Genomic DNA, 23,058 nt, shown 5'->3' with positions numbered 1-23,058 from the left:
CATCCGCTCCGGGCGGGGGGGAGGGAGGCGCCTGAGCGTCCGCGGCGGCACTTTCCACACGCGGCCGCGGCGGCTCCTCCCACCGGGGGCAGCCCCGCGCCGCCCGGTCCCGCCGGGCCGCGGGACGGATACAAAAAGGGGGCAGCGGCGGGCGCGACCCTCCGCCTCCGGCGGAGCCCGGCACCGTGTCGAATCTGCCGCGGGGAATGCGCACGGCGCGGCGCGGCGGGGCGGGGCGCCGCCTCCCTCCCTCCCTCCCTCCCTCCCTCCGTGCTCGGCGCGGCCGTTGGCGGCGGGCGCCGCGCGGGGCCCGGGGCTGCGGCGGGAACGGGCGGCCCCGGCGAGCCGCTGCGGGCCCCCGCCGCCGAGAGCAGCCCCCGGCCGGGCTTGGGGTTCGTCCCTTGGACGCGGGGGCCGAGGGCGAGCAAGGGATTGCGGCCGTTGGGATTGCGGCCGCTTTACTGCGCGCTGTGGGACAGGGCTTTCCCCGGTGAGGCCGAGGCCCTTCAGGGACGCCCAGGCTGCTGGACGCGGCTGTGCTGGGGCTGCGYTGCCTTCCCGGGCGCTTTTTGTTGCCCACGGCGTTTGGTCCCCTTAGTTTAAAAAATTAGATATGAAAAGGAATAAAAAGATGTGCCATATAACCTGGTTAAAAAGGAATTCGCAGCAGCATCTGAAAGRCTGATGGTGGCTGTTGCTGTCATTGAGGGCTGCAGTGAGTCTCCTTGCTTTGCTTGTGCAGGTGGCGCCTGGGGCAGAGCTCCCCCAGGGAAGCAGCAGCTCCCGGGACAGGAGGCGCCGCGATGGCCGTGCCCATCGCCGTCCTCGACTGCGACCTGCTGCTCTACGGCCGCGGGCACCGCACGCTCGATCGCTTCAAGCTGGAGGACGTCACCGACGAGTAYCTGGTGGCCACGTACGGCTTTCCCCGGCAGTTCATCTACTACCTGGTGGATCTCCTGGGGGCCAGCCTGTCTCGCCCTACGCAGCGCTCCAGGGCCATCAGTCCGGAGACACAGATCCTGGCTGCCTTAGGCTTCTATACCTCCGGCTCCTTCCAGACCCGCATGGGCGATGCCATTGGCATTAGCCAGGCCTCCATGAGCCGCTGCGTCACCAACGTCACCGAGGCGTTGGTGGARAGAGCCCCCCAGTTCATCCACTTTCCCGAGGATGAAGCTGCAGTGCAGAGCCTGAAGGACGACTTCTACGGRCTGGCCGGCATGCCGGGAGTGCTAGGGGTGGTCGACTGCACCCACGTGGCCATCAAAGCACCGAACGCGGAGGACCTGTCCTATGTGAACCGAAAGGGTCTCCATTCTCTGAACTGCCTGATGGTGTGTGATGCCAGAGGAGTGCTGCTGAGTGCAGAAACACACTGGCCGGGCAGCYTGCCTGACTGCACCGTGTTACAGCAGGCAGCCCTCACAAGCCAGTTTGAAAGTGAGCTGCATAAAGATGGCTGGCTACTTGGTAAGTCAATTTTCCATTGATGTTTTGCATGAAAATCTTTTAGATGTTGGCTTATCCGTCGATAGATGTTGGCTTATCCACAGTCTAGAGCATTTGGGCTCAAGCGATAGATTAGCTTCTAACTGTTTTCCTGCAGATTGTTTGAAGCCTGAGATTGTTGGGACCATTCTTCCTTTAGAAAGCTAGAACAAAAMCAGCCTAATCTGTGTGTTTTTTTTTTTAAATAGTCCAAGTACTGTATATATTATTATACCTTCTGGTAAGTCTTTGTTTTCAGTATTATATATACTTCTGAATTGTACAGTTTTAAATTCTGCAAATTCTACATATGATTCTTGCCCGTTTATTGTAATTTGTTTGGTGAGTTCTCTTAAGCTCCTCTTCCATGTTCCATTTCTTTATGTAAAATAGAATGTCTCATTTTTTTCTCACACTTATAAAACTTAGTTATTGTTGCTCTTTCATGTTCTCATGTGTTCTGCTTTCTTCCCAAAATAGATGCATCTAATATAAAAAGACATAATGTCTATATCTAATGATAACGGGTATATAATAAGATATCTTCAGTTCCAGAAAACTGAGGTGGAGAACTTGAAGTCCACTGCAGGTATCTAATCTCTCCTGTTTGTCCACACTAACAGGTGACAGCTCCTTCTTCCTCCAGACCTGGTTGATGACCCCTCTGCATATCCCCGAGACCCCTGCGGAGTATCGGTACAACATGGCTCACTCTGCCACCCACAACGTCATTGAGCGGACGTTCAGGACCATTCGCTCGCGCTTCCGCTGCCTGGACGGGTCCAAAGGCACTCTGCAATATTCTCCAGAGAAATCCAGCCACATCATTCTCGCCTGCTGTGTGCTTCATAACATCTCCCTGGAGCATGGGCTGGACGTGTGGTCTTCTCCAGCCACAGGACACTTGGAGCAACCCGAAGAAGACTACGAGCAAATGGAATCAATGGACTCGGAAGCCTGCCGGATACGCCAGGAGCTTTTGCTTACTCATTTTAGCTGAGTTTGTGACAGTTTCTAAAGGCTGATCTGAGAAGGTGATGTGAGAAGAATACAGGGCAAATATGTCCCTCCTCTGTAAGTTCATAAAGGTGGAGCAGTTGGGAGACAGGAAGAAATTTTAGTGACTTCGTCTCGGGGAGCTATTCTGAACTTTTGTTGATCTGTTTGTAAATGCCATATCTAGTTGTTAATATTTTACTGTTGTGATGAACGTGGAATCCCCTATTACAGAGAACAATGTGAGAGTAGAGCAGAAACTTGGCAAATGGTCTTTGATAAGAAAGAAAGATCTATAAGGTTTGAGCTATTTTACAAAGCACAGTTCTATGCCACTTTATAAGCTAAACATTTATTTTTAAACATTTCACCAAAATTAAACTGCCTTTTGGGCTCCAGTCCACTCTGAATTTGTAAACAGCGACATAYAAAAACACACTGCTCATTTGGCTTGCAGACACAAGTTCTTCCTAAATTCCGTCAGTGATCTTGCATACCTCCCAAAACACAGGGATTCCTGGGAATGCTGTTGCTTGTGTTCTGGGAGGAGTTGGGCTTTTCCTGTATATTCACATTACTATATGCAGATACCTAAAAGGTAAAAAGGGCTAACTGTTTCTTGTTTCCCAAGCTTGAGAAGATGTTTAGCCTCGTTGGCACAGCCTATGGTTGGCTGTGTCTGTTCCTTAATGTATATCAGGAAACAGGCTAATAAATTTACGTCTAGTTCTCACTAGATGTCTACCACAACAGAAACTGTCCTTAACTATTCATCTTATTGCTCTAAAAGAAGTATGAAGGATTGATTGGAYGGCAAAAATTGAACTGATTGCAGAAGTTCTCTATTTGGATCAGAGCTGAGGCCTGGGAAGGCTGCTCTGACATTACTGGCAATGTCCCTATTCAGTGGAAAAAAGTCTCTAACGCGCACAGTTCTTGCTGGCTCAAGACTGAAGTGTCCTGCCAATACTCTCTTTCCAAAGAATAGACGTATTTCCAAGGATATCACTTGGCAGCACCCTGAGACAATTTTGTTTCTTAGAGATTTTATTGTTTACTGAGCAGGAAATGTAACATCCAAGTGTCAAGGAATTGAGAGTGCTGCAGGGGAAAAAAAAGAGAGGAAAAAAAAATAGTAACTTAAAAGCAGCAGCACAGCCATTTAGCCCAGCAGGTCTTTCTGCTCTTTGTAGASAAAATGAGGCTGGATCATGTGCCACAGGTTTGAAAAATGAGAAAGTACAGGATGGTTCCCAAGAACTGGGTGAAGTTTTGGAGTTAGACATAGTTGTGTCAGTCTGCAATAGCAATAAGCATCTCCTGCTTTATAGACAATAGGCAGGCCTGATGAGGTATGAATAACTTGTTTTCTGAGGTCTTGATTAGAAATGTACAACAACATGTCCAACAATCTGAGATGTTTTTCTATTTTCTTTATACTGTCTTCCATGATGTGTGTCATTTAAGAGCTACTATTTTTACTGTGATAAATATGGGAACTCCCTGTACTTGGGAGGGAACATGCAAGCATTGTTTTCTAGAAAATAATTTGTAAAATCATCATAATGCCAGAGGAAATGCAAGAGTTGCTGCCCTATGTCTGGCGTCCCATCACAATATTCAGCTGCTAAAAATGCTTATTGTTAGRGCTAGACACCAGTACGAATTGAGCTAAGGCGAAGGTCAAGTGGGACTTGGACGTGTGCATTTAGACTCAGCTGTGGTATAATAATTAGTTGAAGTTTCTCAATTTATGCTATTAATAGCTCTCAACAGCATGTGCTGAGTCCAAAGCGGTGGCGCTTCCTGGAACCTGTTCATYGCTGGGACTTGTCTTGCTGGAGCCACAGTCAGCTTTGGGAGAGTGTAATTTCAAAACTAATCTCTCCGCTTATCACTTTGGGCAAAAATTGCATCAGGCTGTTCTGCCAGACCAACTTGTGCTTCCTTGCGTCAGTGCCTCTCAGCTGAGTTGGGAAATGGGGTTTGTTCATCTAGAGAAGAGGCCGCCCTATGTGTTCCTAGCAACTTCTTCAAAACGGCTCATGGGGACTCTCCTGCTTCCYTTGGGCTTAGATCGCACTTAAACCTGACAGCTGGGCTGCGTGTTTCTTCTGTGCTTTGCAGCTCCTCTTTGCTTCCCCTGCACTGAGCTGGCCAGCCGCTGTCCCAGTACGTGAAGCTTGTGCAGCGTCGGAGCCGTTGGAAGCAAAGCCTGCCCGAGTGTCAAATGCGGGTGCTGCCTGGCAGATCCAGCCAGCCGAGGGAAGATGACAGGGACTATCCAAGGTACTGGAGCTGTCGCTGCTTGACTAAATGGCTCTAAAGATGCCACCAACAGCGCTTTTGTTTGTCTCCTTTGAATGCCTCCTCAGAGACCGCCTCGCTGAGCTGTGAGCTGCCTTTGCTGCCCCTCACAGCAAACCTCGCGCCGTACACTTCCTTCGTTTGGGTTTTCTGACTCCCCTCCTTGCTGCTGTAGGCACTGAGTGCCCTCTTTTGCTTAGATTTTGCTCCTAATCTTCCAGTCTCTCGGGAGACCCTCATGTGTGATACAGAGGAGGCAGCACCACTGTTAGGACAACTTGTATTAACGTGTCCCCGGGGCTCTCGTCACAGACTGACCCTCTTGGAGGGGTTCTGTACACGTTTGTCTTCAGCACCCACGATGTTGGAGTTAAATACATAATAATAAATATTAACAGCCTGCCTGTTTTTTTTTAAGGAAAATATTCATTTTTCTTTTCTATTAACTGTTATCTGATACGGTTATCTCCTTCTAAATGTGTGATCCCACCTATCTTTTCTTGCCTGTTTCTCAGCTGCATTCCCCCCTCCCTGATAGCTCCAGGATAGAAGCTGAGCCCTGGAAAATGCCATGCAGGGAGAGCTTGGGGACGTGCGTTGGAGCGAAGATGTCGGCAGTTGCGCTCACGGAACAGGGCAGAGTTCCCGCCGAGCCCCTAAAGGCTGACCTGGGAAAGCGAAGCCAGAACCGAGCAGCCCCTCCGTGGGATCCCAGCTCGACTGGAAGTGAGGAATATTGCTGTTGTTTAAGCCCAGGCAGCCTTTGGAGCGCCTCGGTGATGACGATGACGAGGAGGATGATGACGTCGACGATGACGCGCGCGCCCCCTCGGGGCTCGATTCGCCGCGCCTGCGCTCTGCCGCCCCCGCGCGGCCAGCGGGGCGGCGAGCGCTCGTCTCTCGGCTCGCCGCGCCTGGCGCCCTTCTAGCCTCGGCTGCTCGGGCCCTGGCGCCGCTCGCGGCTCGGCTCCTCGCGCCTGGCTCGGCGCTCGACTGGCTCGCCTGGCCGGAGCGCGGAGCGGCGGCGACGAGCGACACTCGGGGCCCTCCCTGCGGCCCGGCCCCGCTCCCGGCCCGCGGCGCCCGCCGTTTGTTTTTCCTGCCGCGGAGCCCTCGGCGGAGCCGGGCCCGGCGTGGCCGCTCCCGTGCCGCGGCAGCCCCGCTGCTTCCCCAGCCTCGTGTGTCCTGCAGCCCTGCAGGCAGCACCTGCATCTCCGTCGTTTTCCTGGAGTGTTTTTCATTATTATTGTTTTATTTTCTCTGGGTTATTTTTACTCTTGCCAGCAACATGCTTTCAGTTGTCTTTGGAAAGTGCTCAGCGTAATTCTAGCACAAAAAAAAAGTGTTTCAACTTCAAGAATGAATAGAATTTTAGAGGAGGGGTTTTTTTTCTTTCTTATTATGTTCTCTTATCATAACTTTCTATTTTAAGAGGCAGATTTAAGAACAGAAAGCAACCTTGTTTTAGGGGGAAATTTGTCCTCGGGAAGATCGCATTTATGAATATGAGGGATCTATTAACTGCATATGTAGGGTCAGGAATTGTGCTGCTCCATTTCTCCCCTGTATGAAATTTTCACAGACTTTTACAGAAGAACCTGATGTCTGTTTTTTTTTTTTCCTCCTCTATATTTGTTCTTGTTTACTGCGCCACCCACTTTGGCGTCCTTTGCAAATGTCATCCGGCTCCCCAGCCTTTGCCACTCCCATCCTCTTTCAAATTGCTAATGGGAATGTTCAAATGGGACCTAAAAGTGACCTCCTGGAAACGTGCGTTTGCTGCCAATCCCCTACAGTGCTGCTTAGCTGTGTTGCTGGGCTAGTTTTCAGAATGTGGAGCAGGGTTAACGCCGAGCAGATTTGAATGCCTTATGAGTCAGGTTCAGAAACGGCACCTGAAGTTACAAGCTTCGTGCTCTGAAACACGACAGTGATGCCGTTTCTCGCACTTGAAGCTCTGCGGGACAGCTTGCTTAGCAGCAGTGCGGTGCGGGAGAGCTGGTAAGGGGGCGGCGTGTGTCAGGAGCTGCCTTGTTCGCTCTCGTGCTGGTGGCCGTGCGCTAWCGTGACAAGGAGAGTAACAGAATCAAAACAGAAACAAAGTGAGGAGAGAAGAACACGGATTTCAAAAGTGAGTAGCAATGTAAAGTGTCAGGGAAGAGACTAAATATTAGAAATATTTTAATGCAAAGTTATTAAAATGCCTAAGTAGTAGTTTCTTAATGAAAGCCTCAGTGGGGTCCTCTGGCCTGTTCTCCCAGAGCAATTCCTGCTGCCCTGCTCCTGGTACGTAGCACTAGCTCACCACCTCGTGCAGCGTAAAATGCTGAAAGGTGTCGCTGACCCTTGTTTGATGCATTTCTTGTTGTATTTCTCATACTCTGAGTCCTAGAATAAGAAAGGAAAAGGTCTTAAGAAATGGCCATGTTTCTGTGTTCAAAGTCTAGATCTTCTTTTTCTCCCATGGCTTCGTTAGTTTTGATACACTTGTGCATGAAGACAGCTTCAGCTTGGCTGTGGATYACTCTGCTTTTGAGTTGTTACCTTGATTATTTCCATGTGAACAGSGAAGTGCAGGAGCTGTGTAAATTACAACTGGAAAAACAGAATGTATTTTCTTTACCTAGCTAGTGTGCACATGTAGCTTTTAGATGTAGCYTTGGTGCTGAAAAATATTTTATTTTCATCTGTAGGTATTACTTCACTACTCTGCACTGTAGATACTCCCAAGTTTCTCTTCCACGTGTAATGTCAATACGTGGCACGATCTGCAGCTCTTGAATTTGGGGAAGTTTGATGTGACTTTTACTGTACATATTGGGACTTTGGATTTAGAATTTCTTCTTCTTCTAAGAAGAGAGCACTTCTCTTATGGTTAATCTGTGTTCTCCCCATCTCCTATCTCTTCTTTCTCTTCCTCATTTCCCACTGTGTGCAGGACTCGGTGAAATAGGCTGTAGGCTGAGAATAGAATTCAGAAACAAACTCGTAATCCCCTGGATCTTACTTCTGCTGTTTGGCTTATTTTGCAGCTCTGTGAAATGGCTTTTATTCTCTTCTTTGCGTCTGGATTGTGGCTAGTATCATCTTTGTGGGAATTTGTGAAGTTTGCACAGAAATCATAACAATAGTAATGGAAGTGCTTCATGTTATCATTGGTAAATGAAACTGTCAAGCCTCAGACTCAACCGATCCTCCCCCCTTTTTTTTTGTAATTTCTCTTGTCATTTTTTTTCTTTCTTTTTAATCTTTAGCATTTGGTATTTGCAATTTTCTATTCCACTTCCTCATAATTTTTCTGTAAATTACCAGCAATTAAACTCTTGACTATAGAGTTCTCTTGAAAGTCTTATAGCTTATTTAAACCAGGCTCAGAAGACAAATTAAGATTCTGAATGCAGTAAACTTTTTTCTTGCAGTCATGTAGTAGTTTGAATTGACAGTGTGATCTGTGTGTAATTTAATCAATTTTCCTGTCTTGTTTATAGTTTCAATTTAAAACTTCAGGCTGAATTTTGTAATCATGAAATGATGATACAAGCTATTTCTCTTTTTAAATTTCTGTTCTGATTTATGTGGAAATGTTCCGAGCTGCCGGTACAACTTAGAGTAGGGTATTTAATACATCTGCAAAAGATGTGCTTTGACATTGCATTCCAGTCTCCCTGGCTTTAATCAAGGGAAGGCTTCAGCTTACAGAGTGTTGGCTTGGGAAAGATCTGAAAACTTAAAAACAGGATCATAGAACAGAAGCGCCTTCATGGTAATAATTTTGGATTCAGCAGTTGCATGCAAAATTGATTTTTTTTTTTTTTTTTTTGCCTGTGCAGACTTAGGTCTACATAGTTAACTACCTTTCATTTCATAGACACAGCTCTATTAAAACAGAGTGATACCTTATTGCTTTTTCCGCTTCTCTTCCTCCTGAAGAAGTTGTGTTGGATGATGCAGCTGGAGAACTGGCCGCTCCGGCTCTGCCTTGGTGACTGAAGGAGTCCCAAGCCCCAGCGGCGCTGCAGGCTCTGCGTGGCCAAGCTAGCAGAGAGGAATGGAGATCAAAAAGCAGGATGGTTTGAAAGCAGCCACCTTGCAAGATGCAGTCCCCAGTGGGAAGCAAAAGCTGCACTAGTGCTTTGCACGAGAGCTGCACTAGTGCTTTGCACGAGAGCTGCACTAGTGCTTTGCACGAGAGCTGCACTAGTGCTTTGCACGAGAGGCTGGAACCCACGGTGCGTGGGTTGGAGCAGCTCGGGGCCAGGGGCCCGCACACTTGCAGTGCCTTAAGTTGAGCCGCCTCTTTGTGTGTGCACTGGGCTTGTGTGTGTTTGTGGGTATATTCATAGGTGTGAGCATATGCACATACATAATTTTATGTATTTGTGTGTATCTGCATATAAAAGAAAACAACAAAATGCTTTCTGGAATTCTAGTTTTGCCTCTTTCATTATTTTGATTAATCATGCTTAAGATATGCTAGTTATGCTTCTATGACCTATACCTGTGGGTTAGCCTTGCTTAAAATTTCCGTGTACCATAACTTTATTTTCAGTATGTTTTTATGTTATCTCGCAGCAGTATCTAAAATGTTTCTTGAAGTTGTCCCTTCTAGAAGCTTTTCCTGTCCCAAGAAAAGCTAGAATCTCTTTGAACTGTTACAAAGCCTCATTTAAACGTGCTAGAAATGGAGTTTAAGGGAAGGCAGACAGCATATTTAAGAGGAAAACTTGCAGCTGCTCAGATACACTTCCAGAAACTCTGTGGCTTATTACTGAGCATAGTACTAAGCTTCTGTTCCAACTTATCTTGAATTTAGGAGTGGAGCTATTCTGAATGAGTCATGTCACCCTTTTTTACAGATTTTTGTTGCTGTTATTGCATTGTTTGAATTCCACTGCTGCCTATTTTGATTAGTTACCAAACTAGGACTCTTTCACTTGTGCTATTTGTTCAGCTGAGTTGATTCAGTAAAGAGAGGGCAAATTAGCATTTTTGTTTTGGTTTGGTTTTAAATAAGCTCTTTTAAAATTTTTGCTCTGTCTTGCAAGCGGAAACATGAGAAGGGTTAGAGGGCCGCATGATGGATCGAATCAATACTTTTAATAAAACTACCAGTAGAATTCAATGTATGCTCTGCAGGAGGGTGTCAGCATCATCACTGCCACAGGTGGAACAGCAGTGGATTTATACCCCTGGCTGGGATATAAGCAAAGAAGTGGTCTGAAAAGTCAGTGGATGGAGTTGTGAGTTTGCTGACGTCTGCCTGCTCTTTCTTGGAGAGATCTGGTCTGAAAGTCCCAGAGGGTAAGATTGTATTGCTTTAGAAATGAAACTCTTTWAAAAAAAAAAGGAAGGAGAAAAAGGAAGGGCTGTGCTAGCCTGTAGCCCTGCTGTTTTTCTCCTTTGCTCTAGTGAGCCTCTTGAGGATGTAGGGGTTTCAGTAAAGCAGTCTGCTTCAAAGTCAGCCTGTTYAACATGTAAGGGAAAATAGTGGTGGAAAACACTTTGAGGAAATGGCAYGTCTTGTGACCACAACCTATATGAGGATCCTGTACAATGAAGATAAAAGCATTTGGCCTCTACCACCAGGTAGTTTTTCGTGCTGGTCTGAATGTCTTGTGATTATTTTGGAAAATCCACTTATATGTGCATCAGTGGGATTGCCAAGACACGGTCAGTATTTAATAAATACAATAAAAAAAGATTCTCTTTTTTTTCCCCTCTGTGCTTCCTCTCTGTTCCGTACAGTCCAGCAGAAGTTGATTTGCCTTTTTTGAATCAGTTTTGACCATCTGTTTGCAAAATATTTGCAAATTCAAATGGATCTTATAATAATTATTGCCAATGCAAGGTGATAACTGTTTAAAAAATGACTTTCTGATATTTGGGCAAAGCCTCAGATGTTGCAGTTCTAGAGTTTAATTTAGAATAAATAAAATAGCATCCCTCGTTGTCAGTGATGGGACCCTTTGCTTAAGAACAGGCGTTTTGAAAATAGAAGACCCTTGTTTACAAGATGGTAGTGCCGTGGCCAGATCTTGAGGCAGTTCAGAGTATTAATAATCTGATTCTCCTTGTTGCTAGAGACAAGAGTAATTTGTGTTTTTTGTAGGTCAGTGGCACCCTTCAATTGTTGGTAAAAGCTTTCCCTGCCCTTAGCTGGTGTCCTGGTGCAGTGAACACGCTGGCCTGTTGGGATCACATCAGTTTTGCAGTCAAACTTGATCTGGAAATCTTAAAATTCTGCAAAGGAGCTTTGGGACAAGAACTAACAGTGYGTATTGTTTTCTTCTCTGGACTTTTCTGGAGAAGCTTGAGCTTATATTCTCTCTGTGTTTCCCAGATTGCAAAGCCAAAGACAGCTTTTATATTTCATTTAATATTGCCTCTTTCTTCATCAGTCACTTGAGACTTCTTCAGGCAGCAAAACTGTCTGAAGTTATTGGACATTTCAGTCTTTTGGATAGAATTCTCTTTTATAAATAGCATTTACTGATTGCAGCTTTTTTTAACTGGAAGAGTCGTTCCCACCCTTTTTTTTGTATGCACACATCAGGAAAGGCTTTCAGTGCTGGGCTCGGCATCCAACCAAGAAGCCCTTAGGAGGGGTAAGAGAGATTTTTTAGTCTGAGAGCTGAAGGCCACATGAAATAACTTTTTTCCCCAATGGAGAATTCAGTAAAATGAGGTAGTTCTTGGCTGACAGGAAGATGTGAAATGCTCTGTACCAAAGCCAGCTGTGTTTCCAGAGCAGCAGTAGGAGAGTCTACCCAAATCAGCAGCACCAAAGATGATGGAGGGATAAGGGAATGGGTGGGATGACACCCATGATCTCCACAAAGTGCTGAAGTCTCCAACTGGAACACTCAGCTGCTGCGAAGTGCATAAAATACCTTGATGTCCTTGCTATAAGGTAGTTTGGATGGACTTCTTCCAGTCTCTTTCTTTCCCCAACTTCTTTTCAGGCATTTCTTGGGGTCTCCTACCCCTGCTAAGTATCTTCTCTTTGCTACTTCATTTGACTTGCTAGACATCCAAACCTATAAAATTGACAGTTATAACTGAGCTTAAATTGCCCTGAGGCTGGGAATCCTTAAGGCTTCTGTGGGGACAGCTGGCACAGCACAAGTAAGAAGGCTTGGGGCTGGGCTCTGTAATGCTCTTTCCAAAATTGTAAACAGCCCAGCACKCTGTCCTGAAATGCCCTGAAGGGAAAAAAAATGTTACGGACACAGAGATGCCAATTGTAGAAATATTTTTGTCTTCCCCCTTTCTGAATTTCTCTGGTGCCCTGGGCCAAATCCAGGGCATCAATTAATCTGCCCGTTATTGGACACCACTTTAGGTCATATTGACTCCGGCGAAAGACGGGACTCTGCCAATCCCGGAGCAGTTTCTTGTTCAGCTCATGAGCTGCTTATCGCTTGGGATAGCTCGGCTATTTGTAACCCAGCAGCGCGGCCCCTGACTCGGTCCAGCCCTGCCCCGGACACGCTGGATCCGGTGACCTGGAGGCTGCCTTTATGCTGAGCCTGAGGAGTATTTGCAAGGCCCCCGAGCTTCCTTTAGACTTTGTTAGTCAGACGGCTACCGGGTGGCTATAAATGTCGCTGGGACTTCAGTGTTTTGTCTGCTAATGATATTTAATAACTTGCTACGTCATGCTCTGCTTTTGGTGTTTCAGCAAGCTGTGTAGAGTTGCTGGCTGTCTTTAGTTGATTACAAAAGGAATCGGTTCCTTTTTAAAAAAAAAAAAGGTAGATGATTTGATATCTATTAATAAGGTTAAATACTTCTTTTTGAAGTGAGCCTGTATCTACACTAGCAAAGAAAAACAAAATCAGAGCCATCAAATAGAGTAGTAAATGGAGCCTCCAAGTGCTGCTGCATGTGTGGAGAGCGACTGCAATCGGGTTTTCATTTAGCCAGGAGAGAGGAGTCAGCCCTTCCTGTAAGATGTATGAATTAAACTTGGCTCCCAAAGGAATCCAGGATGAATCTGAAATGTGAGCTCCGCTCAAGAAGGAGGCCTTACCTTTTGGTGAGGTCCCAGCTTTTAAAAACAGGGACCAAGTTAGCAGGAGCTTATGGAGGGTTTAGCTGTGGGGAGGTTTTTTGCTGTTGTTTTTTTTTCTTTCTGGGTTGGGTGAGCAGGTGAGTTGGTTCAAAACAGCTGAAAAATGAGTCCCTAAGAGATTAACATCGAGTGTGAATGTAATCGTATATCCAGATTAGTTCAGCAGATTAGTACAAACCTGTGAAGATATAGATAAATTGGCTTAAAATAGGTTCTTGATTTTATTTTGTAGAGATTACTTGATCTTTCTACAAGGTAATTATGATGCAGTTGTGTATTCACTAAATGCAGTCATAAAGGTGATTTGCTTGCTTATTTTACAATATGTAGGCTCATTATGACATAAATAACCATTAAGATAGTTGTTAAATGTCTTCATTTTCTTGTTGCTCTTGTACTTCAGGGAATACTTCTGATAGGACTCAAAACTTCCCAAGTTGGTAGAGCCTATACTTTTTCAAGAGTAATTGGGTTATCCTGCTTGTGAACTGATAAGGATTTCTTAAGCTATTTGGGTGGTTTTTCCTTTACACCTCTTGGGAGGTGTRAAAACATCCAAAAAAAATCCAAAGTTTGATGTTTTTGTAATCTCTTTTGACTTCCAGCTTATTCCAGTTAATCTTTTATGTCGTCCATGTGTGTCAGGCTTATATTTCTTTGGCTGTCATGTTACTTGCACCCTGAATATACCCATAAAGAACCCTTAGCTGCAGTCATCTTGACTTTACTGCGTGAAACAAGACTTAGTTTCCTCCCCTGTATTGCCTGTAGAGTTCTGAGCTGTCCTTTCCCTTTATACTCCTTCCAGTTTGAATCAATGCATTTTTGAACATGGGTGACCGATAATGTTTGCAGATTCCAGATGAGTGTTTACCAGGGTTGAGGGAGAAGAGATCTTGATGTAGTGATTCTTTTTGACACTGTGTGCTCTAGTTATCATCTGGGCTTTCTTTCATCTGTTCAGTTGCTTCTGAGAACTCTCTTGTAACGCAGCATCATGTAGGTAGCATTGCATTGCAATGAGACTTTATTCTGTAGCATAATTCCTACCTAAAGTTTAGCTGACTTTCAGAGAAGTTCTTGCAAGAAGACTTACTCTACGCTGAAGAGTTTAGGCTTTATAAAAGAGCCACTCTCCATGTTGTTCCCATTAAGCATCAGGGAATTTCCAACTTGCTTGGATTTCTTTGTGGTGAATTTCACTAGTAAGGGATGTGTGTAACTGTTCATCGCTTCAGCATCATTTATTTTACTTTTACAAATGAAAACTGCTCTGCTTCAGTAGAACTCATTTTGCTGGCTTGTCTCTTCAGACAGCTCCTTGCTGTAAGCAGCAGCTGTCTTAAATCATCAGTTCAGGAGGTGTTTGTGGGGAGAGAGTGAGAGGAAAGGAGAGTTTGCTCATGATGGTTCTGTGTCCCATCATCTAATCATTCACCTTTTTGTGAGTATAGGAACCTCTTTCTCCTTTTTCTATTGCCACTTCCTTCTCTACTGAATACTGATGGTTTTGTTCAATGAAACATGAGCCAGGGAGGATTTGTCTTTAGATCTTTACGTTCTAAAGGGATGGCAGAGTAATATGTGTCCTGCTGGGATCAAAAGATAGTAGCACTGTATCAGTGTTTCCTACGTTATGTATACCAGGGAACTACTCCTTTCTGGAGAGCTTTTGATAATGAACCCCAATCAGAAATCATTCAAAAGCTGTGCTGCTTGGCTATTGTGAGGGCTGTGGTATGTGGCCTCTTTCAGAAGATTAATGTTTTTCTAGAAAATAGCTAGTAATAATATTTTTTCCTTAACAGCTTGATATATGCTAAAACATTGGTCTTTGTACTTGTGCATTACTTAGGTGAATTGTTGATCTAAGAACTGTGTTGATGAAAGGTGATGGGAAGGGAGGCTAAATGAATCATCTAACACTACACATAATGGAGTTGTTCTACATGCCGCAGCAGTCCTTAGTGAAATGGTGGTTTATTTTTATTTTTATTCTTTTTTTAGTTTGGTATATGTCTGCTTCCATACATTGTAAGCTTTTGTGATGGACTTGGAAGTAATTTGGACTTGAAGTGTTTTCATAATCTGACCTTGCAGTGATAATAATTACCTTTAGTGAAATCTGCATGATTCCTTGGAGACTCTCTTATAGTTCTTTTCTTTTTCTAGGTTTCCATGAAGAAAACCACTTGAAATGTGGACAACCTGTTCGTAGCTTGGTTGTTGTTGTGACCTGGACCTGCTGGTGTCTTCTCCCAGCCCTTAGTGTAACATCAGCAGCTGGAAGCCATGAAGGTCGTACCGGAGAAGAACGCTGTCCGCATCCTCTGGGGCAGGGAACGCGGGACCCAAGCCTTGGGTGCTCAGCGGCTCCTGCAGGAGTTGGTAGAGGACAAAACTCGATGGATGAAGTGGGAGGGCAAGGTAAGCTTGTGAAATTGAGGTGCCCTGATTGATCTTGGTGTGGGGGAAGGGAGCAGGGATTTGAAATAAAGTGTTCCATGATTGTATTACATTGGATATGCTGCCCTTTGGCTCTGTTCAGTTCCTGCGGCAATGTCATGATAGATGTGTTCCTGTAGGGGATTCCGTTTCTTGTTTGTGTGGCTTAGAGTTAAAATATGATCATATGACACTTGCAACACTTCCTGCTTTGTTGGCTTTTTCAGAAAGTTGAGTTACCAGACAGTCCACGCTCCACCTTCTTGCTGGCGTTTAGTCCAGACAGGTAATTAACTCCTAATTCATTCCCTGTTTCAACAGTCTCCTTACGCACACAAAGGTGGTGGAGACTTGTGCCCCTTGAGTTGTCCAGTCCTGATGAGCTGAGGGAAAACCTCTGATTTTTTTGACATGCATGGATTGCACTGCATCTTACAGGTTCAAGTGTAGCTGGTGTTTAATTTCTGAGGTACCTAAGTGATGGATAGTTCTAGGGGAAAAGATTTTATCCATCCACTGTGGGATTTAACGAATAATTTGAGGGAGTAAAGGGTGTTTCAGCAYTGAACCAAGACAGCACGACAGACCAAATGAGGGGGTCATGTATCCTGGGACACTGAAGATTACAGAACAGAGCACAATGATGTGYACGATGGAAAAAAGAATGGAGGAGGCATCTTTGTTAGTGTCACCTGATTTAACAGTAATTGAGCTGGTGTGGAGGAGAAGTGGGAATTGCCCTGAGCTCTGACACATCGAATTCCTCCTGGGATGCATGTTGATGTTGACTTTCAAGATCAGGTTTGTGCTTTCAGATCTGATAATTTCTTGTTCACATAGACCCAGGAATCTGGCCACATGAAGCTATATGGCAATTGGTGATGCGATACCCTCTTAACCTTGGCGTGTGGGACTATGTGAGGGAAAGCTGCTGGCTGGGATAGGTGTGAACAGACCCTCTTGAGAATGAAGCTCATTGCAGTCTGATTTTGTGATACTTGTCTCATGCTCATGTTTGTCCTGCCTTTTGCTTTCCCAGGACCCTGATGGCTTCCACACACGTGAATCATAACATCTACATCACAGAGGTGAAAACGGGCAAGTGTGTTCATTCGCTGGTGGGACATCGCCGCACTCCCTGGTGTGTGACCTTCCATCCCACCATCCCCGGCCTCATTGCTTCAGGATGCCTAGATGGGGAGGTTAGAATCTGGGATTTACATGTAAGTTTTAAAGTCTTTCCAGAAACACACGTGTCTCTGATATTTGGAGGGTGGTGACTTTGTTTTGTGAGAGTTTGTTTCCCAAACATTGCCTGGTAAGAGCCACTTGTAAGTTTTGCTGGGCTATGTCCCTAAAAGTGTACAACAGATTGTAGCCTCCTCCTCCCTCAAGAGAGGAGGTTAAAGATTCTTCCATGGATTCAGAGAGGTAGGTTGTGCTCCTTAGCCTTGCTCAAGTATTTAAGTAATACAAACAGTGCTAGAGGTTTTGTTTTGTTTTTTATTTTTGTTTTTTTTGCAAAGGGTCTGTCAAGCTTATATAAAGACTTTCGTTTTCTTCATCCTTCTGAGTTTTTTTGAACTTTTCATTAGGGAAGCTGCTGCCTTGTCGGTTTTGCCTAGCCTACTGGTTGGCTCAGAGACAAAATATGTACACGTAGCCGATTGCCCTGAAATGCAGTATTGCTTTGAAATGTACTGTTTGTACACACTGCTTGGGCCTTGCTTATCTACAGAAGCCCTCTGTGGTCATTGTTGCAAGCAGTGCTGTGTTCTGGACATGACCTCAAGTGAGAGCAGCTGCTATTGTTGCCAGTAAAGCATGTCGGTGCCATCCAAGGCCTTGAAATGATAAACCTACTGATGTTAAACTGTGTGATAAACTGCTTGTGATTCTTGACTCCTCACTCAGGGTGGAAGTGAGAGCTGGTTTACAGATAGCAACAATGCCATCGCATCRCTTGCTTTTCATCCTACGGCTCAGCTCTTGCTGATTGCCACTGCCAATGAGATACATTTCTGGGACTGGAGTCGTCGGGAACCTTTTGCAGTGGTGAAAACAGCTAGTGAAATGGAGCGGGTCCGGTGAGTGCCTGTTTCCAGGGGAAAAGAACATTTGTATGTGAAAAGGCTTGGAGGTTGCGGGGGTTCCTCTTGGATGCTCTCCACCTTCTCATGGTGAAGCAGCAGAGAGCAGCATTCCTCATAGCTTCGTGACCAAAAAGGTAGAACAAAAGTCCTGTTGGTAGGATAAAAACAACTGGAAATAGTAGATCAGCTTGGTTGTTCACATTTGTAATCATCTGTGTGCCCAATAAAAGCTTTCAAGATCTACTGTAGGTTCGTTTTTAAGCTTAATAGTTAAACTTCTATGACAGAAGGATAAGAGAACCCAGAAGCTGTCAAAAGTGTGATGAATTCTTACTCCAGCACAGAAACTTGATGCTTTCTTTTGAGCAATTTATGATGAGGCAATGAGATAACATTCAAGGGTTGATAATCTTTCCCATTGTACCGCAATCCAGGGTGTGTAGTGTGTATTTGTGTCTTTTCTAAAATTTCCTGACTATTTTAATTGGATACAGGAATATTTGCKTCCACCTCTTAATTTCTATTTAGTATTATTGTCAACTATAAAATAGTGGCAGTCTTCAGCTGGACAGTTATGTTGTTGCCTTGTTGATGCATGAACTTTGACATCCTTCAGAAACACAGATTGTAATGTAGTAATGTGCTCCTCRAAAATGTTTCACGTGGGACTTTTCCTACTGTGTCTAGTTTCCTGTGCCACTGTGGAATGTGAACTGATGATTGATACTCTGGTTCTGCTTTTGTTTCAGACTGGTACGGTTTGATCCCTTGGGGCACTACTTGCTCACAGCAATTGTTAACCCTTCCAACCAACAGGTAGGTGTAATAGCAGAATTCTTATTGATTCAGTTGATTATGAGATGTTCTGCACATGTTAACCCTGATCTGTTCCTAAGCAGCTTTGTGCTTTTCTGAACAGCTTTTTCTCATGTGCTGAAGCCATCCGATGCTGAATTCTGCCTCGCTGTAATTGGCCACATAAGTGTTCTCATAATACATGCATTGTATAAACACGATATTGATGTATGGGGCTAGTGATGAGCCCTCTCAAGTGCTCTTGTCCTGCCTCGTCCTTTGCATTGGTGGCGGGACAGATGCCTCACTGATTCTCCTCTTGTGCTGTGGCATGCTGCTGAATTAGTTGCCCTTTAAGCTACGTGGTATTAACAGTGCTCCCCTCAGATGCAGATGCTTCTGATGGTAGGCCCAGTGTGTTGTTGAAGTTTGTTGGSTTGTAGGAAGAGGCTATCTGGATCCGTAAAAGGAACTGCTGACTTCCTGCAAGTGAAGGCCAGGCCTTTTTTCCTCTCTTTTGGGATAGGATTATCACATCCTTCCATCCCTTCTGGGATGGTAGCTGGCTTCTGTTTACTTGTAGGGACAGGGATTGGCTGTGAGGTGACTGAACTTTGATCACTTCTTTTTCCAGAGCGATGAGGAAGTGGAAATCTCTGTGGACAACACGGAGATGCCGCACTATCGCCAGCGTGCTATCCTACCGTCTCAGCCTGTGAGGCGCACACCTCTYCTCCACAACTTCCTGCATATGTTGTCCTCCCGCTCCTCTGGCATACAGGTGGGAGAGCAAAACAGCGTGCAAGACTCTGCTACCCCATCCCCTCCACCGCCTCCACCACCACCACCTCCGCCTCCAGCCAGTGAGAACACGAGGGCATCTGCCTATAACAGGCTCCGGGAGCGTGTCAGCTACCCCACAGCAGAGTGCTGCCAGCACCTGGGGATGTTGTGCCTTTGCAGCCGATGCTCTAGTGCAAGACTTCCTTCTTCTCTCTTCCCACACCAGGAAAATGCGCCCTCCACGTCTTCTGGGGCCACTGGCACCTCCTTCTCCTCTGTGCAGACAGAGCCCTACCAACCCCCAGAGCAGGCATCTGTAGCACAGGAGGAGCAGGGGATACTTAACAGGCCCTCTGCTTTCAGCACAGTCCAGAGCAGCACTGCTGGCAACACCCTGCGCAACCTTAGCCTGGGCCCCACACGACGGTCCCTCAGCGGGCCCTTGGCAGGCCACCAGTCCCGGTACCAGCAGTCCGCGAGAGAGATGGCTTCGGGCCTGGGTGGGTCTGACTGGTCTAGGACAGTGCTGAACATGAGCTCTCGGTCAGAGCTGGAAGCCATGCCTCCCCCTAGGACCAGTGCCTCGTCTGTGAGCTTGCTGTCCGTGCTGAGGCAGCAGGAGGGAGGTTCCCAGGCATCAGTCTATACCTCTGCTACAGAAGGGAGGGGCTTCCTGGCCCCGGGGGCTGAGGCGGACGGTGGTGGTAGCGCTGGCCCGAGCAACCCGGCCAGCATCCGTAATGAGCTCCAGTGTGATTTGAGGCGATTCTTCCTGGAATATGACCGGCTGCAGGAGTTAGATCAGGGGATTGGTGGGGAGCCCAGCCAGTCGCAACAGGCTCAAGAAATGCTCAACAACAACATTGAGCCTGATCGGCCTGGTCCCTCCCATCAGCCGACTCCACACAGCAGTGAAAACAATTCCAATTTGTCCCGGGGTCACCTGAACCGCTGTCGCGCTTGTCATAACCTGCTGACCTTTAACAATGACACGCTGCGCTGGGAAAGAAGCACGCCTAGCTACACACCAGGGCAGGTCCAAAGCACGTTTGAGGGTGTGCCTCCAAATGCCAGCCAGGTGCAGCCTGCAGAGAGAACCGAGGGCAGAGCTTCTGCCTCTGGCAGGCTGCAGCTGGGCAGCTCTTCCACCCCGCAGGAGGAGAGGACCGTGGGAGTGGTCTTTAACCAGGAGACGGGGCACTGGGAAAGAGTTTACAGCCAGTCGGCTTCAAGCAGACCTGGGAATGTATCACAGGAGGCCTTAAACCAGGAAATGCCTGAGGAAAGCTCAGAGGAGGATTCGCTCAGGAGGTAAGATATGCGCCTCTGCCTTCCTCCCAATTTGTTCTTAAACCTTTCCCCTTCTGGTCTGAGTTTTTCCATATTTTCGGAGCTCAATCCCCATTTCTCATGTGGTCATATGTTGGTTATGTAGGTGCAATTAGAGYCATTGCATTGATGTCTTTTATGGTTGTCACTGTCACACTGCAGATAGATTCTGAAGGTTGTAATGGCAGAGGCCAGACCCTTTATGGAAAGAAGACCTCTTATGGACAGTGCAGACAGGCCAAAGGGCAGGCTCTAATAGCAGTTCTCTGGGATAAACTGTTCTCCTCTTATTTCCCTGGCACTCTAGGAGGCTGGGAACACAGGATCTACTATGCTGTCCTTATACTGCATGCAGGGTGTCTGCTGAGAGCCTGCCCTGGGACTAGGCGTGGGAAAATCAAGCAAGAGTAATGACAGTTTCTTCACAAGTGATGTGTCTTGTCAAAGTTGTGGGTGCTAAAATAGGAGGGCTAACAAATATTTCCTTGCTGTTACAACGTTGGATAAGAATAGCCAGAATTTTCTGTCAGAGGTTTAGGAATACACTTTAGTTCTGAGTGCTTGATCAAACCCATGTGGTTTGCTGGTCCATGACAGAGGCTGAGATTTGACTGTTCCTTCTATTAACCTGACATGTGAGCTCTTTAGGAGTTGTTTGCTGAAGGCTTTGGGCTCTGCTATATTTAGCAATCTGGTTTTTTTTTTTTTTTTTTGAGAGGTGATTATTTTTTGAAGAGACTTTGAAAACTTTAAATATGTTACAGGAAAGTGAATTAACTAAAGTATGCTTGCACCGTGAAGAGCTGACTGTGCTTTTATGTGCTGCTGTTTTAGCTGCATTGGTATTTTAGGGTCTCCCTCCTGGCTTTGGTTTGACATCCTCTCCTGAGACAAGTCTCAGTGACAACAGTGAGGTTGTCAGAGGAGAGCTGCAGCCCTCCTGTTTCTGGGAAATGGATGCTTTGTGCTTTGGGAAAATGAAGTTTCCAGGTTGATGCAARTGCAGCTAACTGAATGGGGTTTGTTCACAGGAGTGCCTGCGGAAAGGGAATTCTTTCCTTCTTCCTGAAGATAAGCTGATTATACTCAAGCTGAACACTAGCTGCCTTTCTTGTTGCCTTAGTTGCATAGCAAATAAATGGTGGTGGTCATSAAACTATTCAGCTGCTTCTAAATCCCTGCCCCGCTTTCTATAGTCTACTATAGTGAGAGTCTCAAGCCGATTACATGATAACTGCTTCTTCCTTGGGCCTAAACTTACCTGCCATTAATTTAACTCAGATAGTCTCTAAATTCCCTTTAAAAGGATAGGGAGGTGAGAAGGAGCTGACAAATATAGCTTTAAAATGACATTTGAGCTTTTTTTTTTCTTCTTTTTGAAGTAGCTGTGCGTGCTTATAATATCCCCACTGTGTAGTTTGTTCTCTGGACCAAGTCCCTGTACTGTCACAAGTAATGAGAGGAAATAGCCTTTTTATTCATCCGTCTCTTGGCACTTAYTTGGGTGGTGAGATGCAGTGCGCTCCGTGGATATTATCTTCCAACTAACTCTGCAGGAACCGTGTCATTTAAAAACGCCCTGAAGTCCCTGCCTTGGCAGTCTGCTCGAGCTCGCCTGGGCTGGRCTGCTTGCAGCCCGACAGCTGCAGKCCTGGGCCTGAGTCCCTGGAGCACTTTGGTTTTCACAGATGGTGGCTGCTGCTGGCTGCAGCATCTCGGTGCGTGGTTATTTGCCTACCTGGTCACCTRTGCAAACAGATGCTTTTTTTGCTGAGGTGTATGAATTTGGAGCAAACGATGCAATATGTGAGCGTAATTCCAGAGGAATTCCTATAGTAAGAACTTCAGTGAAGTCCTTCTACAGAATTTGCTGCAAAGCTCGTCTAGGGACTCCTGCTTTCTCGTTCTCCTGCTCTGTCATCAGGTTTTATTTGAGAACAGATGTTTTGAGGGCTTTTGCTTCCCTTCTGACTGAACTTACAGTGATTGTAGAATAGCGAGATAAGGAGACTGGAAGCAGTGAGGAAGCTGTTAAATACTTATAGCAATTTCTCTGAAGGGAAACTTCTTTTGCCTGCTAACTTTAAACACATTGAAGCAATCTAGAGGTCCAACCATGAAATTTCCCCTTTAAAGCAATCCTTGATGTAGGACAGATGAATCCTGCAAGTGCAATTTTTTGGGCTTCCCAAACCATCTGTTTTTTCCGCACCCTTGTGGAGTAATAACAGCTCAGCAGGTACCCACCTACTCATTTTTCTCACTAGAATGGACATCCTTGAGCTCAGCCTCTTCTTTTGGACCTAGGGCTTGCTCCCACAGTGGGTGGTGCTGCTGCCGCTTCTGTCCAGAGCAGTGCAAAAGGTCCATTAATTTTTGCAGTTTTGGAAGTGTGCACAGTGACCAAGAGTGACAAGGAATGTGCTATGTAATGCTGAAGGTGTTGGGAAAAGAGAGGAGGGAAGGTGAGGCCTGCATGCCTGAGGAAACGTGAAATGTGTCTATATATTCACTTTCAGGCAGTGTAATTTTTGCCTGTGGACCTCAGTAGGTTCAGACTCAGCGTTGGAGTTCATCAGCGTGCTGGCTTATAACCAGCATTTCATCTTCTGTATTTCTTTCTCTCTCCGTTAGATGTCCTCATTGGGCAGGAGAGCTCTGTATTCACACGCTAGCCAAAATACTTTGGATAAAAATTGCATCTGAAAACTGCCCGTATGTTCTTCTTCACCCTTTATGGGCAAG

General features: G+C 45.9%; 2 protein-coding genes across 4 annotated transcripts in view; both read left to right on the top strand.

The window, feature by feature from the left end:
• The first annotated feature begins 370 nt into the window (after positions 1 to 370).
• On the top strand, positions 371 to 3,266 carry HARBI1 (harbinger transposase derived 1). The gene is made up of 2 exons (XM_026035135.1): positions 371 to 1,473; positions 2,115 to 3,266. Exons 1-2 carry the CDS (start codon positions 804 to 806, stop codon positions 2,489 to 2,491), a joined length of 1,047 nt encoding a protein of 348 aa, XP_025890920.1. The 5' UTR covers positions 371 to 803; the 3' UTR covers positions 2,492 to 3,266.
• Positions 3,267 to 6,868: 3,602 nt separating this feature from the next.
• Positions 6,869 to 23,058, top strand: part of AMBRA1 (autophagy and beclin 1 regulator 1) — a 121,388-nt gene continuing 105,198 nt past the window's right edge. For 2 of the 3 annotated variants that reach the window (XM_026035130.1, XM_026035129.1), the window contains exons 1-7: positions 6,869 to 6,925; positions 15,041 to 15,295; positions 15,541 to 15,599; positions 16,353 to 16,536; positions 17,228 to 17,400; positions 18,156 to 18,222; positions 18,836 to 20,295. In XM_026035130.1, coding sequence (XP_025890915.1) covers positions 15,161 to 15,295; positions 15,541 to 15,599; positions 16,353 to 16,536; positions 17,228 to 17,400; positions 18,156 to 18,222; positions 18,836 to 20,295 — 2,078 coding nt within the window. In that variant the 5' untranslated portion in view covers positions 6,869 to 6,925; positions 15,041 to 15,160. The remainder of the gene's footprint in view (positions 6,926 to 15,040; positions 15,296 to 15,540; positions 15,600 to 16,352; positions 16,537 to 17,227; positions 17,401 to 18,155; positions 18,223 to 18,835; positions 20,296 to 23,058) is intronic. The other variant, XM_026035131.1, reaches the window with a different exon arrangement.

The sequence above is a fragment of the Nothoprocta perdicaria genome, unplaced genomic scaffold, assembly GCF_003342845.1.
Source record: "Nothoprocta perdicaria isolate Ctin4 unplaced genomic scaffold, notPer1 scaffold_156, whole genome shotgun sequence".
NCBI classification, from domain to species: domain Eukaryota; kingdom Metazoa; phylum Chordata; class Aves; order Tinamiformes; family Tinamidae; genus Nothoprocta; species Nothoprocta perdicaria.
This window is presented reverse-complemented; position numbering and strand designations above follow the sequence as displayed.